The sequence below is a fragment of the Grus americana genome, chromosome 2 (genome assembly GCF_028858705.1).
Source record: "Grus americana isolate bGruAme1 chromosome 2, bGruAme1.mat, whole genome shotgun sequence".
Taxonomy (NCBI): domain Eukaryota; kingdom Metazoa; phylum Chordata; class Aves; order Gruiformes; family Gruidae; genus Grus; species Grus americana.
This window is the reverse complement of record NC_072853.1, coordinates 141,218,187-141,237,655: the sequence shown is the minus strand read 5'-3', so window position 1 is coordinate 141,237,655 and position 19,469 is coordinate 141,218,187. Positions and strand designations below refer to the sequence as shown.

At 41.8% G+C, this 19,469-nt stretch overlaps 1 protein-coding gene across 1 annotated transcript in view; it reads left to right on the top strand.

Moving 5' to 3' along the window:
* Positions 1–14,993, top strand: part of SDHAF3 (succinate dehydrogenase complex assembly factor 3) — a 40,982-nt gene extending 25,989 nt beyond the window's left edge. Inside the window, exon 2 of the mRNA XM_054818003.1 lies at positions 11,391–14,993. Within this exon, the coding sequence (XP_054673978.1) occupies positions 11,391–11,594 (204 nt within the window). The 3' untranslated portion in view covers positions 11,595–14,993. The remainder of the gene's footprint in view (positions 1–11,390) is intronic.
* The last annotated feature ends 4,476 nt before the right edge of the window (positions 14,994–19,469 follow it).

Here is a 19,469-nt window from a genome sequence, read left to right as displayed (position 1 = left end):
CATCCAGAAAGAAATAATTAATCACAGCTTGTTTTTCCACAAATGACAGTAAAGTCAGTGATGTACTGTAATGCTGTTGTGCTCCGTTTTGGACTTAATAGCATTGATATATGTTTACCTTGATGGTCAGGCCACAAACTTCCCACTTTCACCTCAAATTATGATCTCATAAGTCTTACATGAAGAAAGGACATTAAAATAACATGTTATTTAAGCTATAAACAAGGCTGAGTTAGTCCTGGAGCTTTTTTCACATTCCTCTAAATAAATGTCATTTCTCCCAGTTTAACAATATTAGTAAACTGTGTTCAAAAAAAGTAGTCCATTTATACCTTCCTGATCAAATAATAATTCTCCATGCTGATTACTAAGTATTACATAATTATATTCCCTGGCTCCGTTTTAGCTGAACAATTTTTCATTCTCTCCTCCCAAACTGCAAACAAGCAAACAACCAAAAACCAAACCCCTTATACGCTAAGAGTTCTGTATAGTTGCAGTATGTGCATCATTATATTACGGTGATCACTACCCTGATATTTGGTCGATAATCATGTGTTCTAGCACCCTTTCTGAATCTCCTGGGAAAACATTATATTGTTAAAATTATTGTGGCTTTTTCCTTTCAGATTACCTTTAGAAAACTTGGAAGTTTTCTGGTTGTTCCCATGTTTTACGATCCAGTGACTTCGTCCTGGAGAAACCTGTTTTACCTCTGTGCATTGTAATTAGAAATGGTGACATGGTCTTTCATCCTCAAAAATTAAAATATACATAATTCAAAGTTTTCTAAGGATAAAAAGGAACTCCAGTTTTCTTTTTTTTCCCACCATGTGTTTCACTTCAGGATGTTGCTGCATCTGACTTCAGCAGGGTTACCCAAAGAGAAAACAAACTCCAGGGGAGAGATTATAGATTCATTCAAGGAGAAATGGTGTTTTTGTTGCCTTTTGTAATTAAAAAAACCACAAAACAAAACAACTAATGAACACTAGCGAACTCTTTTCGTTTTATGGTAAGAGAGGAAGTTGATTGAAGCCAGTCATCCACAGCCAGAGAGAGAAACACACGCAGTGATGAGACCCCCATCTCTGGAGGACAGTGTATCCAGTCATCACATCATGATTAAGACAGAAGTTTTTCTCTCTGATGCTCAGCACGAAGACAACCTACATCTCTAGCTTCACTTAGATATGGAACATTTAGATGTAGACAATCCCATTGCAAGTGTTAGGCCCTATCAGATGAGGAGATTTGTAAAGGCCATTTCAGGCCATCTAGTAATGGACTGAAATACAAAATGGCTTATCCAAGCTGCTCTTCACACAACTTGTTTTTAGAGCTCCTCATTAATTACAGTTGGATATATTTGTTAGAAAAGGGAGGATTTTATTTCACCTGCATTGTTTTTCTTTGGGGGTAGGAGATGTATCCCATAGGGAGATGGCTTCCCCACAGCTGTGGTCTTGAAGGGTATGTGAGGAACCAGTTTGACCTCTGGCAAGCTGTGTAATTTTTGTACCTTTTGTGTTTTCCATTTGTGCTTAAATGGACTCTGTCTGTGTGCTGCTCTGCTGTCCCTGTTTTTCCTTCCCTTTCTTGGAGTGCCGCTGTAGTGGCTGCCTCGGCAGAGGGGCAGGGACAGTGGCTGTGAGTTACCTGCTCTGGTTTAGCCCCGCTCTGGGATTTTTTTCCCTTTGGGAATTCCTCAGCTCCCCTGCTCAAGAGGTGATGATGCACAGGGGAAGAACAGGGATCTTGTCCTGGGTGGAATGCAATTTGCACTGTTGCTGGATTAGAAAAAAATGCTTTAAAAAATTTGGTTTTATTCTGTCACATAATCTGAATTTTTCAAAAAATTGTATGAAAATATGCTTTAATTTCTGAGAAGAGTGTTTCTTTTTAAAATGAAGTAATGTTTCAGCTTTAATAAAAATAAAGCACTCTTTCTTGATACCCTTTTGATTCTTACTTACATGTACTTAAAACTTTCAACTCAGTTTCCTTATGACTGGTCATGTAAGCTACTCAGTTGTTTTTTAAGTCTTCGTGTTTTTATACATAGCAAACCTCTGAATAAAATGTACCTATTTAAGATGTTGCATCCTTACTTCTGCTTAACTGAACTCTTTTGAACTTAACAGAAAATATCAAGGATGGCTGAAATTTGAAATGTAAAAGAAATGGCAGATTTTTTTTTAGCTCACTTAAGGCACCTTACTCTTTATGTCTAAGAGCTGTCAGAAGGTGGTAAACAGGTCTCAGAACAGCAACATTTATAACCAAATTGCTCTCATGAAATATAGATAAGTCATACAACAGAACAGCTAATTAAATCTGCTGCCTATAGCAGTCACTGCTACCCCGTACATTAGCAACCCTGGTGCTTCACTCAAGCCAAACAGCTTGAGTTTACAGTGTGTTTAATTTGAGCGACAGGGGTTTGTGTGTGAATGCAAGGAGGATTAGAATATTATTTAAGTGGTACTTCAAGATAAGCCGTGGTGAGCACAGGACTTGAAGAGCATTTGCTTACCTCCGTTGTCGCAGCCTTTGATGGCTGCAGCGCTGTCTCAGGTCTCTGACTTTGCAGCTATGGCTACCTTAGCCCAAACCACCCTGTTGAAGGGCTGTTCTATGGCTTTCTTTAACGTGTCCATGCTGGGACAGTCTTCCTGGTTTCGAAACCAGAAAACTTTGTGTTACTTTGCACAACTTTGCGTCTCTTAGTAGCTATTAAGCATTTTGTTGATGGATTCTGTGCTATGGCATTGGTAATGAAGGAGATGCTAGAACAAGAAAACATGAAGAAAAGTACTGCTTTCTATAATGAATAAGCTTGTTGTTACTTTTTTCTTGTATGTACTTGTTAAGCTTACAGCTTAACCATATTTTTATGAAGATCAGTTTGTTGCCAATGCTTTATTTAACTGCAGCACAGTGCTGTTTTAGAGGCCTTACTTTTGCCTGAGAATAAGAGTGTTGGCTGCTCTCCCGGAGCTGAAGCACGTATGGATGAAACATTTGGCCTCATACCTTCTGGAGGGTGGTGTTTTCCAGGGTCACGTGTAAAGTCCTATAGTGTTTTCAGAAAGATTAGAAAATAATTTTTGATATTTCCCTCTTGTACTCACAGTAGAGTCAGTACTTTTTTTTTTTTTTTTTTTTTTTTTTGGCGAAGCCGCCCAGCAGTAACCGCTCACCTTACATCAGTCATGCTTTCAGCAGGAGGTGAAACTGTTAAGCCAGTGCTCTGTGTTCATGCGAGTTCTTCTCACTAGTAGTTGCCTCTGGTTTGCTGTTACACATATGATGGATGCTTAAGTGATCTACATTCCAGAAGAGAAAGTTGTTCTTTCATCTTCTGTCAAGACTTGTGCTAGGAGCTGGACATCTTTATCCCCCAGAGTCCTCTGCTGTGCTGAGTACCTCAGAATGAGATTCCTGTCTTCATTCTGTTGCCCTTTTCCCAGCAATTACTATTTTAATTTTCCATGTAAGAAACTCTGATAATGCCAGCCGTATGTCATTACCTGGTATCATTCAAATACCATTTGATGTGTATTTTCAAAAGCAGGAGGAAGACTTACTCCCTTATATTATATTTACCCTTTGTAGTATATTGACAATTTTTTTGAAGTGATCATGGCGTGTCCTTTACACAAACAAAGGTGGTTTGAAATTGTCTGATAATACATTATTCTTGTTAGAGAATGTGTGACTTCACATGGCTGTTTATTTAGAGTAGGTAATTTATTTGACAGTAGTTGTGTTTTACACAATTTTAAAAATGTTTATGGGATATTTTAAATGGTCTTACAAGGTGAAGCTTAGGTTGTTATGGTTTAACATGTATGCAAGTGTATGAAAAATACCCACTGAAATTGTGTATTAAGCTGAGCTTAAGTGTGATAGAATTTTCCTGGGTTTGTTATTACATTTCTAACTATACTTGCTCCTCCAGGTAAAATAAATAATGATGCTCTGGAATTTTATGAGGTGTATCTCCCATTAAAAATTACTTCTATAAAGATTTTGTCTTTTTGTAGAATCTTAGAATGGTTTGGGTTGGAAGGGACCTTAAATACCATCTAGTTCCAACCCCCCTGCCATGGGCAGGGACCAGGTTGCCCATTTGCTGATGCTCAATTAGTTTAACAAACAAAACAGTTTTGTAGTAAAAAATACTGTAAATTAGTTGCAGAATTCTGTCTGAACGTGCATACCATAATGCATTCAGTGTATCTCTGCACAGTAATCAGAACAGGTTGTTCCTTGCTGCGCTGTTTCTTCACAGTAATTTCTTCATGTTACCGTTCTAGCAGCATGTGTTTGATTTTGCTCCTAGTAGTAGCAGAAGAATTTGAAATGCTGCAATTTAAAGTTAGCTTCCAGGGAGCTATGAGGGTTGCCTGTCAGGCCATGTTTGTTTTTTTGATGTCACCCTGAGAAAATCAGTTTAAAATAATTTTTGCCTGACTGTGCCCCGTTTGTTTAACGTGTCTCGGAGTAGCGGCTTCTGATCTGGCAGCAAAGTGAATCATATAGGTAGTTACTGTGGACAGACATATCCATTCTGACTTTTTCTGTCTACATGAATGACAATCTTTTAGACATTTTTTTGAGCGATCATCTAAAATGTAAGGTTCTACATGTTAAGCCTACCTTTGAGGAGGACACCAAAGAAAATATAAATTATGATTACCATTCTTCCCAGTGAAAATGGGCAAATGGGTTCTTAACTCATTTAATCTTACGATTAAATCATAAATGTCTTATCAGCATTTTGTATTTGCATATGAGATAAATGTCTGTCAGCATGCACTGGACCAGATAGAAGTCTGTCCATGTGGCAGTCAGGGAATGGGGCTTTTGGTTGTGTGGTTTTTGCTTTTATTTTTGTATTTAATCCTTCTCGACTTTGCAAACAACAAGGCTGACACCTTTTCTGTAATGTGTGGTATTTTAAAACCTCAAATGTCACCCATCCCCTTGCCCTTTTGATGAATTTGTGCATTCTGTGAATGCTTATGAATCAGAGGGCAGAGGAAAACTCTGTATTTGCTTCAGTTAGTGAATTTAAATTAAAAACTCTGTGGTTATTGATTACAGCAAATACCCACCTTCTGTGTTTTTGTAGAAATCACTTAGAGGTTCAAGTATTTAATCATGTCATAGGATTTTAAGAGAGCCTAATGGCCAGGTTTCAGCTTGCACGCTGTAGGGGCCAACGTGAACTGCGGGCAGAACCAGCGTCTCTGAGGAAAGCATCAGAGCATTCAGGTGAGGAATCTGCCTCTCTGCATCGGCGATATGGAGAGTTTTGGGGTGTCTGCCGTTGCTCGTACTGTTGGCAATGCAGGGACGTGGCCAGTCTGCACCTTGGACTGTTACCCTCCTTTCAGACTGGGATGGATACGGGGAGGAGCGGGACTCTGAGGTGTCTGTGATATGGATGGCCAGCATGCTGGGATTGAATCCTGGATAAAGCAGCTGCTTTTTGATCGTAAACTGTCAGGAGAGGTTGTCTTGACTTGAACTTGATTCTGATCCCCTTTCTTTCTGGTGGCAGTCATATACAAGAGGCAAAGGCTTTTACCGTTCAGCTGGTTGTCTGGCTTTTGTTTGTCTTTTTTTTTTTTTTTTTTAATGTAGGTTCCCAGAAAATGTATGGCTGGTGCAGGCAGGGGATGGCTGCAGTAAGAGCTACTTACAAAGAAACTACCAACCAACCTAAAAAACCCTAAGGTGCAGAGGCTGTCCCTCAGGCCTGCTACACTTGGCCATCCGTCCAAGGGAGGAGAGCACATGTGTGCCTCTGCCATCCTCCTGTACACCGACCCTGGCTCTGCGAGGGTGCAGGTTTACTTGTCTTCTTCCATTTTGTGTCTCCTGTCTCTGGTTCTGTGAGCAGAATGCAAACCGTAATTGGAATAAGATGCCCTTGAAAAATCTGCCAGGCATTTGTGTCGTGATTGACAAAGGAGTTTTGTTATATTTAGAAGATGTAGTTATATGTAAAATAAAATGAAAGGCAGAAGCGAAGTAATTTTCCTTGTTTGGGAAAGTTAAGCAAGGGTTTGTTTCTGTTCTGCTGGTAGGGAAGATGACAGTCAGAAATAGTTCAGTTCTGTAGGTATTAAGTTCTAATGAAAACTAGAGCATACACAAACATGCTGCTCCTCCTTATTGGCTGTGAGGGACTGTGATCATCATATTTTGTGACTGAAGGTATATAACTGAAAGAACAAGTATTAGCTTTTTTTTTTTTAAAATTTTATTATGCTTTTAAACCTATTACTGAACTTTGGAGTTCAACATATTAAAGTTCATGTGCAGTTAGCAAAATGGTGTATTTTCTGTATAGAAGCCAAATCTTAAATTACAGAGCTACGTACCAGCAAATTATGTACTACCTTTCCACAAATCACTGGTGTGTTGGGTTTGCGTGGCAAGGTTTTGGTAGCAGGGGGGCTACAGGGGTGGCTTCTGTGAGAAGCTGCTAGAAGCTCCCCCTGTGTCTGACAGAGCCAATGCCAGCCGGCTCCAAGACAGGCCCGCCGCTGGCCAAGGCCAGGCCAATCAGCGTCTCTGTGATAACATATTTAAGAAGAAGAAAAACACTTAGAGAGAGCTTTTGCAGCCAGAGAGAGGAGTGAGAAGATGTAAGAAACTCTGCAGACACCAAGGTCAGTGCAGAAGGAGGGGGAGGAGGTGCTCCAGGCGCCGGAGCAGAGACCCCCCTGCAGCCCGTGGTGAAGGCCATGGTGAAGCAGGCTGTCCCCCTGCAGCCCATGGAGGAAGGATGAGGGGGTGTAGCGATTCCACCTGCAGCCCGTGGAGGACCCCACGCCGGAGCAGGTGGAGGCACCTGAAGGAGGCTGCAGCCCATGGGAAGCCCACACTGGAGCAAGTTCCAGGCCGGACCGGTGGACCCGTGAAGAGAGGAGCCCACGCCAGGGCAGGTTTGCTGGCAGGACTTGTGACCCCGTGGGGGACCCCACGCTGGAGCAGTTTGCTCCTGAAGGTCTGCACCCCGTGAGAGGGACTCCATGCTGGAGCAGGGGAACGATGAGAGGAGTCCTCCCCCTGAGGATGAAGAAGCGGCAGAAACAACATGTGATGAACTGACCGTAACCCCCACTCCCCGTCCCCCTGTGCCGCTGAGGGGGGGAAGGTTGAAGCCGGGAGTGAAGTTGAGCCCAGGAAGATGGGATGGGTGGGGGGAAGTGTTTTAAGAGTTGATTTTATTTTCTCATTCCTCTACTCTGTTTTGCCTAGTAATAAATTAGATGAATTCCCTCTCTAAGTTTGGTCTGTTTTGCTCGTGACGATAATTAGTGAGTGATCTCTCCCTGTCCTTATCTCAACCTACAAGCATTTCGTTATGCCTTTTCTCCCCTGTTTAGTGAATGAGGGGAGTGAGAGAGCGGCTCTGGTGGGCACCTGGCCTCCAGCCAGGGTCAACCCACCACAACTGGTCACATAACAACAGTATGAATTTCTGAAGGAACAGTAATGTGTTAAACACTTAAATATCCCAAGCTTTGTTCGTTCCTCATCTGGCATCATAGGCAGTGAAAATGAGATATGCCATGTATTTGATCTTTTTCCATCGCTTTTGTAAAGGCTGAAACATATTTTCTTTGGTGCATCACTGCCTTTTGGTAAAATGAGGTGAGAAAGTTCCATTTTCTGTCATGACCCAACCAAAACCCAGCATTCTTTCAGGGTCCAATTTGGAATTCTTGTTCACATTACAAATCGATGTGAAATGGCGACTATTGAGGCTTTCTGGCATGTACAAAACATTTGTTCAGCTAGAAAATGAGTGGGAGAAAAAGAGCCAGCTATGACATGTCCAGATGGGAGCATGTTACAGTGCTGCGAAGCAGAACACCTGACATCAAGGAATGGGCAGATACAGTCCATCGCTGCGTGTCTGGATGCAGGGCATCTGTGAGAGTGGGCGTTGTGGCTTTCTCGAGGACCATCGCTTCCGAGATCTGGTTTCTTTAACACAGATGCTTTGTGAAATGTGGTGATTTGATGCTAGATTAAAAAAAATAAATTTGCAGACTCTTTACCGTTAATTAATTTGATATTTTTGGAAAGGATGATCTAGTCAACAAAGTTCATAAAATTCTAAACAGTCTTTAAATGGGCATCAGTTATTTCTCTGTACCATAGCACACACCTGCAGCAGTAGCCCCTGGCTGCTCCCAGGTGGTTGATCATGAGTGATGGGGAGAACTTTTCTCCCGCTGTGTAACCTTCACTGGTGGGACATCGTGTGGAGGGGTTCTCAGGGTTTGTGCATTTACTCAGGGCTCTTGATAAGACGTGGAGAATTTCACATTGCTTACTTTCAGTATTGTTTCTGAATTATATACTGTGAATGTTGTTATTTGGTATACTTTCTTTGGAGTCCAGAATCAATACTGATCGGATTGTTCTGTTTAGCAATTTGAAGATAGAATGAGGTGGAATATTTGATATGCAACATGTTGGTGTGTTACTGGTCTGCTGTTGGTGTCAGAGATCACATTTGTCCATCTGCCTTGATAAGTGTCCTGGTTTCAGCTGAGAGGGTTGATTTTCTTCATAGTAGCTAGTGTTTTGGATTTGTGCTGGAGACAGCATTGATAATACAGAGATGTTTTTGTTCTACGGACCTGCTGTTGAGCAGTGCTTACACAGAGCCAAGGCCTTTTCTGCTTCTCGCACTGCCCTGCCAGCGGGATGGCTGGGGGTGCACAAGAAGTTGGGAGGAGACACAGACAGGACAGGTGACCCCAACTGACCAAAGGGATATTCCATACTATATGACGTCATGCTCACTCTATAAGGAGCTTGGGGGAAGCGGGGGGGGGGGGGGGGGGGGCGGCAGCGTTCAAAGTGATGGCGTTTGTCTTCCCAAGTAACCATTACGTGTGATGGAGCCCTGCTTTCCTGGAGATGGCTGAACACCTGCCTGCCCATGGGAAGTGGGGAATGAATTCCTTGCTTTGCTTTGCTTGTGTGTGCAGCTTTTGCTTTACCTGTTAAACTGTCTTTATCTCAACCCACGAGTTTTTTCCAGTTCTCTCCCCCATCCTGATGGGGTGGAGTGAGCGAGCGGCTGCGTGGTGCTCAGCTGCCGGCTGGGGTAAAACCACGACAATAAGAAATTCTGTAAATCACAGAGTTGAAGACTTTTAAACCCATTATTCTTTTTGCTCTTGTTGTTACTGTTTGATTGTTCAGTCATCAGGAAAAAAACTGTATTTAGTTCCTCCTAAACCTAGGACCAACTCTGCCGTAAGGCAATACCACTGAGGTGTAGGATTACTACAGGGATTAACAGTATTGTCACTGTTCCTGAATGTGTATTTAATGTAAAAAGGGGGGAGCCAATGTAGGGAAGAATCTTGGTATTATGAAACTTGTTATCTTTCTTATTAGGTAACTTTAATGCAAAATGCTGCTGCTACAGATCTCTCTACAAGAAATGAGGAATCAGTTTAGTTCAGAGTCTGTATTAATATAAATTTACTTTTGTTTGCCCAGTTTGGTTTATCTATCTATTTGTTTTAAATAGCCATGAATTAAGCTTTGCAGCAGGGGTGGTAAGATCCTGCTGACTTTAGTGAGGGTTGATGTGGTCCATAAACAATGTAGTGTATTTATGTGAGTAAATGTTGTCATTTTGAAATTTATCACATGCTCATGAATAACATTCTTCCTTCTCACCCACTTCTCTGGAATTATTAGACACGCAGCTGAAGTAGTGGCTTTAGTAACTTTGCTGGTAATTGGATTAACAATTCAGTATTCCATAAAGAGGCTTCTTCCAGCTGAAAATTTGAAATGAAAATAATGCTTATTGCCAAAATCCCGTGCTTTTGAATACCCCTGATATTTAATCCTTTATTTAAAAAAAAAAAGTGTTACCATGTAACACAGTCATTATTCTTATTGATTCAGAATATAGGTTTTTTTAGTTCGATTTCTTATACTATTTCAGAGTTGCCATTGAAACTTTAAGGATACTTTAAAGGCTACCTTACTAAAATAAGAAGCCTATATTTTTTCCAATAAATATTAGTTTTTGAAATTAATTTCTCAATTCTGGAGTTTGTTTTTAAGTTCCTCTTAAGAAAAATAAAAGTTTAGACTCCCTGCCAACCCAGTGTTTAAATGCGGGCTTAGCTTTTAAACACCTGAGTAGGTTCACCGACTTCAGTAAGTACACACGCCTTGAAGCTTTTGACAAATTCACTCACTACAACTTGTTTGAGAGCCGATGCAGCGAGGCTGGTGCTGGGCAGGGGACCAGGGAGTGCACGGGAGCCCCGCTGATGGACTTTGAGCACAGCGGTGTCAGCGGTAGCTCCGCCAGCCAAATTAAGTTTGCAGAACTGCTGTTCTTGCAAACCCCTCGAGTATTGTAATTTAGGAGAGTCGTAATGGTCAAAGATTGCTCCAAAGTGGGGAGAAAGCAATTTTCCGACTATGCCCACATTACTGGTGTAACCTGTTGGCCACTTCCATTTCTGACCTTGAGAAAGTTTTGCTTTTATAATGGCCCTCAGCCTGGTATTGATCGTCCGTCTTGCTTGTCCACTGACATAAATGCTGTTATTTAAGTAAATATGGTCCAAATGCTTTCTGTTACAACAGGATTGAAATTAAGTCTGAACAGACTTACTTACATCCAAAACAGTACAGAGAAGTGGTTATCCTTTTTTTCCTTCAGGGCATGAGTATGCAGTGTGGCGGTATCTGTCCTTATTCTCTCTGAACTTTTAATTTTTGGAACTAATTTCTTCCAAAGCTGACGGAGCGACAGAAGTGTCTCAGTTGCTGAATTCCTACCACCTTTGGAGCCGGCCAGGGCTGGGGGCAAATGACCTTACTAGTTCCCAGAAATGCAGAGAGTGGTTAGGCAGAAAGGCTGTAGGACATTGTGGAATTATAGATGGCTTTTTCTAATACATATCTTCAAAAATACTACTTTTCCAGATGTATAAGTTTACAAAGTGAATCCTATTGATATCCTGCTAGATAAAACCCCATATATTTTAATAGTTTTAACTACATAAATATATTTGATCTATAATTAAATTTTGTTTTCAGGAGTAGTATGTGATATGACAGAATTAAATTAATCTGTACATATACGATATACATTTTAAACTAGCTACTTAAAATTGACCGTAGATACTAGAAAAGTCTTAATAGCGTTTTCTTCCTTATAAAAAGTGTATTTTTTGTCATTTGGTGTTGATTAATAAACTGTTGTGGAAGGTTGAGTAAGAGTATGTTATTACGGTAAAATGGCATTAAAAAAAGTTGACCTGAATCCTGCATTTGTCATTTTGGTGACTATTATATTCCTTCCTCATTAGAACTACGCAGCACTGATACAGCAACAAATTAATGAGGACAAACAAAACTTGAAAGAAAAGACTGTATATGGAATCCAGCTCACAGAAGAAAAACTTAATGACTTCCGTGATGAACAGATTGGGCAGCTGAAGGAACTGATGGATGAGGCTACCAAACCTAATAAAAAAATCACCATTTCTAAAGACTCGGAACACAAAACCTAAAAGGGTTTAAAAATTGTTTTAATGCATATGGAAGCATTTCGAAACTTCCTTTTCCAGTTGGACTTAAATGTGGTTTCTGTGGAATAATGGGTGCTGCTGATGCCATGACTTGTCTGAAATGGATGTCTCTGGGTATTTGACTTTCTATGCAAGAATAAATGTTAAAATGGAATAATCACAACAGTTTTATGTTAATTGCAATATTTTTTTTCCTAATGGAAGGTGGAGACCGAAAGAATTCAGTGAAAGTAAATAGACATTTTTAAAATAGAAAGTTTTTTTTTTTTATCTTAGGACCCATAGGGCAAAACATCTTTCTGTTTGTATATCATCCTCTGCCTTAATGGAAAAGATGCAATTAACGTTTGTTTTCTGATGTGGATTCAGTAGAGAATGAACAAAAGTATGGTACTAGAGTGGGCTTATTTCAATGGAAAGAAATGAGCAGTATTAGAAATGCATATTGCCATTGAAATTGAAAGTTGGTTTTCTTCTTGAGCTTTACTGTGAAATGTGCTTTACAATAAAAGTTGTAATTAATTATTAAATTTACCTTGAAGGAACCACTGGCTTGTAAGGAAAATTCTGCACTTTCTTCAAAGCTAGACTCAGATTATTAGTAGCATCTAAAATTTAAAAAAAAAATTCATGAGTTTGTTGTGCTGTAGGTAGAATTCAAAGGCTCTTTAAAAGCTCAGTATCTCATATTATTCAATATTTTATAGAGACCAGAATTTATACAGTCCTCAATCACCGAAATTATCATGTTGATAATACTGTATAACAAACAAAAAAAATTTATAGGTAGTAGGTTGAGTCTTCATCAGGACAATGCGTGCCTATTGCAATACTCATACTATTGAGACTAAAAAAAGTCCTGGGTTTTTTTTCTGCTAAGAAAAACCACCCCCTTTCTGTGCGAAAGACAGCTTTCATTTCATATTCCAAACCCAGTCTTATATTATTAGTTGTGTTCTATTTCTGGACCTTTCCCTGTCTGTTACCCACAGTGTGTTCACGACAACATAATTTCTTTCCTCTTGGGGGATAACAGCTCTGACAAGTAAGCACTTTTCCGTCTGTCTCAAGTTGTAACAACACGCTGTTTGCCAAAGTTACGCTCCTGGATCCTCACTGGGGGCAATTCGGGGAGCAGCCTGCTTCTCTCTGCCTTAGCTCTCCTCACAAATCTTTGCTAGGATTTTAGGTTGCAGGTTGTTCTTTTCTATTATAAATGTCGATTGCCAGACTCTAGTGCGACTTAAGAGTTGCTTTGCCACATCTTCCTCTGGTGCAAGCTCCGCTGCTTGCGCAGTACGAACATCCTTTAACCTAATTCAGACAGGGAGAGAAGGGTGGAGATGACATCCAGGCTGCAGGGCTGAGGTTCACGAGTCCTGGTTCGTGGTGCCCCAAGGGCACGGTTGGAGAGAACAGCGGCTCCGTTCTGGCCCGCTGCGTACCTAGCTCTTGCCCCAGCATCAAAGTGGGAAGCAGATTGGGTGTGCGTGCAGGCAGCTTGAAAATTGTCTCTGATATTGCCGTTCGCACATACCTAAAGCTTTTTTTCTTTTTGAACTTCAAAGGCTGTAAAAATGTAATCCAGCTCCTAAGTTTTAGGGCATAAGGATGTATTCTTCTTGCATTTCCATCAGATGTACAGTAACCACTATTTTTTGTGACTAGATCTACTCAGTTTTAATATCAAACCCAGTGTTTGACAACAGAGTTTGTTTCCACTCCTTGACTGGTAGGACACGTGTGCCGACTTTCCAGTCAACATCCAAGTTTCTTCCAATTTATTTCGAATACTGCGATTTAGAGCACAGTTATTTTTATCAGCACGTTTAATGAAACTTGTTAGTTCAGTGAAACTAGTTGGAATACTTGCTTTCCATCTGTCTACTCATGTATGTTCCTAGATAATGCACATTTCTAGGGGCTAAATTAATTTATAATTACTATTTGGTATGAAAAATTTAAAGTTATAATGAGACCCGAAGTGGGTTGGAGGTGAGGGTAAACATCTTTACATCCACAGCCCCTTTTCTGGTAAATCCAACTACTTCTTTTTTTTTTATTATTCCCAGTGGTAGCTTGTATTTTGTACAATGTTTGTATTCTTGTTTAAAACAACTCTTTCAACAGCAAAAAAATCCACAGTGGGAATGAAACATCTTTAAAGGTAGCTGTCTGTAAGACAGGCGGTGCTAATGGCAAGGCATGCTCTCATCCGAGCAGCGCTTACGTGGGTGGCCGGCACGGGTGGCCCCACGGAAGCCTTGCAGCACCAACACTACCACGCGTCAGTGAAATTCTTTGATTTACAAGTGTGAATAATGACAGTTAAGCTGAGGATGACAATGGGCATCTCATCCTGACCACAAAAAGGCTGAGTGACAAAGATGCTGTTTTAAATTTTCTTTTTTCTTTTTTTTTTTTTTTTTAGGGTATAGGATACTTTTTTGGGGAATTTTACACAAGGTTTGAACAAAAGACAGCATCCATCAACATTACTTCAAAACTGTAAGCAGCTTGCAATGTCAATGGCAAAACAGTTGCTTAGAAAAAAGATAATAATCACCTTATAATGAAAAATAGCTGTGATCACTTTAGAAATGAGTGCAAAGGTTTAAGCTGTGTTCTGTGCGTGTTGGTATGGATTGCTGTTGCACAGCTAAACACTAAAAGCTCCTGCCACCCTTAAAGGACCCGTCTCCCTTCAGCTTGACTGTTAAGAAAGATCCGTTGTATTTTGATGATAAATTCATTTGGCTCTCTAGAACTAAAAGAGTGTGATAAAATTCACTGGTTAATTTGACTAAACCTTATCTCAACCCACAAGTTTTATCTTTTTTTTTCCTCGGTTCTCTCCCCCATCGCAGTGCCGGGGGGTGGGAGCGAACGGCCGTGTGGTTGTTTAAAAGCTGCCTGCCGGGTTAAACCACGACAGGTAGGAACATTCTCAGCAGTGTCAGTGGCCACAGCTCTGCCCTGGGAACAGACTCGACAGCGCTGAGTCCTTCCAGCTGTTTCAGTGGTTTGTGTCTACCACTTAAGGCACATGAAGACCACAGAATTTAATTTTATTTGGATGCAACCATTACATAAGTATAATACAAAGTGTTCTTTGTTCATCGAAATCAAGAGCTATAAGTCAATGTATAAATTCAATGTGTGAATTACCAAGAACTGAATGGTTTTGCCACTTACAGCAGTGTGTATTACAAGTAAATGTCAGGTGTTTCAACAAGCCCATTTATGTGATATATGATCCTACGCAACAGATACTCGTGTCTGGGGAGTTTGGTGTTTAATCTGCGTTCTAACAATTTCAAAGCGAGTACTTGAGACTATAAACCAACAATCCCTTATTTAATAAAATGACCTTTACTTACTGAATATCTGTCAACTTGTTATAAATGCTGAGGAACATCGAGACAAGTGTGTATTAATACTGTAAAGACCTTAATAAGTAGTTTGTTGAAATACCATTTGCAACACTATTGCGAGCACAGATGAGCCTTCTGGTTTATGCCAGTTACATTCCTGGAGGGATGAAGTGAAATTTAAATCATCTGTTAAGTGAGCTAACATATTTACCATTTTTTTCCCCAAAGGTTCCTATTTCTGGTTTTGACTGGAAAAACAACTAGTACAGAATCTAAAATAGTGGTATATGTTTATCCTGAGAGATTAACAGCAAAACTAGTAAAATATGTAGAGGAAGGTAAGCTGGCGGTACTCTTGGGGTTGTACCAAAGGCAGGATATCACTTAGCTTTACTGTGGTGGAGTAATGTACAGAATCTATAGCACGGGAAGTCCGCCGGAGCAATGGCAACTGGCCACGCTCTCCCCTTGTACAAGAGACGCACATCGGAACCAGGATGGTGCGGTCAGGAATCGGTGTGTAAGCCAAGCAGAAGATGGACCGTGGTGGATCCTTCCGGCAGGCTCTGCTGACCAGACTGGGTTTAAACTGCGTGTGGCCCAACGCGAGGCACGCTGTCTGGCAGCGTCCATCCTGTGGGCCTGCACCACCCGTGCGGCCCTGCTGGGGTTGAAGAGAGCTGCTAAGAGAGTCTGAATTTTCCCTTTTTGGGTGCTGTAGGGAGGCAGTAAGGAGCTGCGGACTGATTCAGCTGATCACAGTCCGTGTTTCCTACTCACAGAGGGATTTCCTCCTAGTACATCCACTCTACTACTCGAGTGCAGGTTAACAATATCATGCTGTCATCAGTGAGGTCACCTTTGATTACGATCCAGTAAGTTAAAAGAACTTTTCAAAGGTGAAGAAAAATCCCTGTCAATCAAAGACCCAGTTAGAACTGATTTGAGAATTTCTATTTCATTCTATTTAATTTTATAACATGAGCACATGCTACTGGAGGGTGGGAAAATGGACCTGACCTAAATATCTTAAAAGGACAGTTTCTTAGCCTCTTGGGCAAAATCTTGCAATCCTTTACCACTGGAAAACTTTAACTTCAGATGGTATTGTGCAGTGCTCCCAGAATATACCCTCAGGTACAGTAAAAAAGGAATGCTCATTTGGGGCTTTTCGTTACAAACGATGAAACTCAACTCTTCTGCTTTGTTTTTTCCTTTGAGTTAAATTACACCATTCCTGTCCAGTTCAGCTATTCCAAATTAACATTGTCAATGGGAAGATCAACTTGGAAAAGAAATTCAGCACATTTTTATGTGTATTGAGGTACAATAAGGTTTGTTCGGTTGCGTCTGTATTTCAGCCTGCTTTTGTTGTCCTTCCTGTTGTGCTTCAATTGCTGACTTCATACGGTGGGACTTTGCTCAGGTTGTGAGACAGAGGGAATCGACACCTTTTATCGGATGCCGTAGTGACGTGTGGCTGACACGCGTTGTTGCAGCAGCACGGGCAGGAGCGTGGCGCATACAACTGCACGTCCGCAGCCTCTGCCCAGCAGGCTGGCAGGCAGGGAAGGAAAGAAGATTTAGGAAGAACTCGCTTTACAAAAAAATAGACAAGTCTTCCAAGCACCTCTTGGTACTTTCCTCCGGAGAGGCCTCTGACCAGTGCTCATCCATCACGCAGAGCGCTAGCGCCATGGCAGAGGTCTTGGTGCCAGAGGCTGACCGGGGCTGTGGAGTCCAGTCTTCGTCAGGCTTAAAATTTCCCAGTCCATCCTGGGAAATTCATTTTGTCCATCACAGGTTCTGTGAATTTTTCTTCTGAGCGTTCAGCCATTTTAGCATTTCATGAACACGCAGGAAGTATCAAACTGTGGCTGGCAATGGCTCTCGGCTTCCCCGAGCTGGGGCGGTGCGGCATGGCCTGCAGGTAGCCGGCAGTCTGCATAGCTGCGGCGGGTTCACAGCACTAACCTGCGACAAGGCCGTTGCTTTGCTTTTGGTGCAAATACAGCAATGCAGCCCCGTGTTCTCGGGGGAGTTAGTACAGCATTGCTTTCCTGATCCCACAGCGGCGGGACGGTCAGTCAGAGGAAGAATGGCGCTGTACCATGTTACCCTTGCTCTTCTCCATCACTTTCTTTGCTGTAGCCGATTTGTGTTACTTCACCGCATGTGTGTGCTTTACTGCGTGCAAGTCCCACAGAGGTAAATACGCTATTTCCTGCCTGCCCTTCCCAAGCCCCTGTCTCGCATCCCAGAGCTCAGGAAAGCTTTTTGGGTCTCGCTTGGTCCGTGCTGCTTACGCTCACCCCAGTAGCCTGCTTTTAAAAGTCGACAATGAGCAAGTAAGTCAGGAAATGTTTTAACCTCTCGCCCCTCACCCAAGCCTCTGTTAAGATTATAGAACTGGAATTGTAAAACTGAGGAAGGAAAACACTTGTCATTGTTGCTATGGAGTCTGGAGTTTATATAGCAATGACTTGTTACGTTTCCCATCTCCTTGATCTTACACCAAAAAAAAGGAAACACAAAAAATCACTGACAAAACCTCTGGTACATGAGATGACAATTGGAGTGATCTCTCAGCAGTATCGCAAAGGAAAACAAAAATGACTAATTGGGAGAAAAAAGTCTGTGTCAAGACAGTCTCATTTTGCAGAGTAGGAACTAGGAAGCGGCTAGAGAAGGAACTAGGCCGTAATGGACATGAGCAACCACCTGTTGCAGGTCCTTTGGAGGATCCAGGTTCCCCATCCAGAGCCACTGCTCCAGCCCCTCAGCTCGTGCACTCTGGTCACGATCAGATGCTCAGAGAACAGCGTGACACTTTCCCACAATAAGACCTACGCACATTTTCTCTATAATCTGTGTCTTTGGACAACAGGGATATGGATTCTGGGACTTTACCTTCTCCTAAACGGCTGTGGATGAGGTCTTCCCTTGCTAGTCCACTACCCGAGGCAAACTCTGCTGCAGTAACTGTGTGGCAGTGTAGTGAGGCACAAACACATACGTGCTCCTTGGGGGCACGTGATCAGTATGTGTATGATGACACCGCATGAAGTCTGTACCCTGCTCTACTGCAGATCAAAGCATGAAGTGTGTCTGATAACACTGCTACAATGAATAGACTATTGCAGGATTTGCATAGGCATGGTTTTGAAAGCAGCTCTGAAACTTCAAAAAAATGACACATCTTAAGCATAATAGATTGCCCTTTAAAAAAAATACCATATCCACACCAAAAAGTGAGACTCTGCCAGACTAAAGCTATTTTGATGTCATAGGATTTAAGACCTGGAGCAGAGGCACAAGGCATCCCTAACACAGTGGTCAAACAGGTTTCAGAGCACCATGGAGACAGATCCCTTTTGGTTTGTGAGCACTGAAGTCCTGTGCTGAAGGATCAAAGGCGGAAGCCACATGGCCCCATCCCTAACCATTCAGATCCATCAGCAGCCTCTTCTGGTTGTCATGATTCAGGACATACCTGAATCATGGAGCTTTGCCATGGTCATGTGTGTCTTAGTCCAAAACAAGCAGCCCACCAAGTGGAGATGCTCCAGGACAAGTAAATCAGATGGAATTAGCTTCTCCATTTTCTCTTCTTTGTTCATATTGGCTCTGCAAAGCCACAGCTGGCTCCCAAAGCCAGAGGTGCCTTCCTGGCTATTCATAAAGGTCTGCTATAGCCTCCATGCATGAAGAGCAGCCAGGATGAGGGTGAGCAGACTTTTGTGCTGACTGGCAGTGATTTAAAGCCTGGCTAATGGCTTTCAGAATCAAAAAACCAAACAGAAGTGAGATGCCAGCAGACACGCTATGGGAATTTACTCATTTGATCCCTAATCCCAAACTGTGGTAGAGATCTTACTAGATATCGCAATAGAAGCTCACAAAAAGCTATATAGTGAGATAAAGCAAGCAAGGAATATGGACCTGGAATGCCAAGAGGATACTTGGACTTAGAGGCAATCCTGTAAAAGCTATTTAGATGTTATTGACATCCTACGATGTGGATAGTTATTTTGAAACCAATATTCAGCAAGTTTATAGGCCAAAATATAATTCTGCCCATCTCAAAAACTGGATGAGCTCTAAAAGTCCGTGTAAAAATCAATCTCAAAGGAAGGGGGAGTAAAGCAGCTCCTGAGAAAACATCTAGAGAACTGGAAGGGGGATCTGGGAGATGTGCAGGAGGTCCTTCGAACCCCAGAGCATCTTCAAATACCAAGCGCAAGTTAAGAAATCGGTACTACCTTGAAGTCAGTTGTTCTGGCCTGTCGCAGTGAAGTACGGTGCTTTTCCTCTGTGGTGGGATCCAGGCAGAGCAGGTCACACACGGGCTGGAGCCGCTGTCTCTTCTGCTCCTACCTGCGACAAATCTTTCTAGCTCACACATGGCCAGGGAGTCAAAGGGCCTTCTGAGAGCAAATCCCAAACTTTGCAGGACAAAACTTGCTTTGCCAACTTTCCGTGA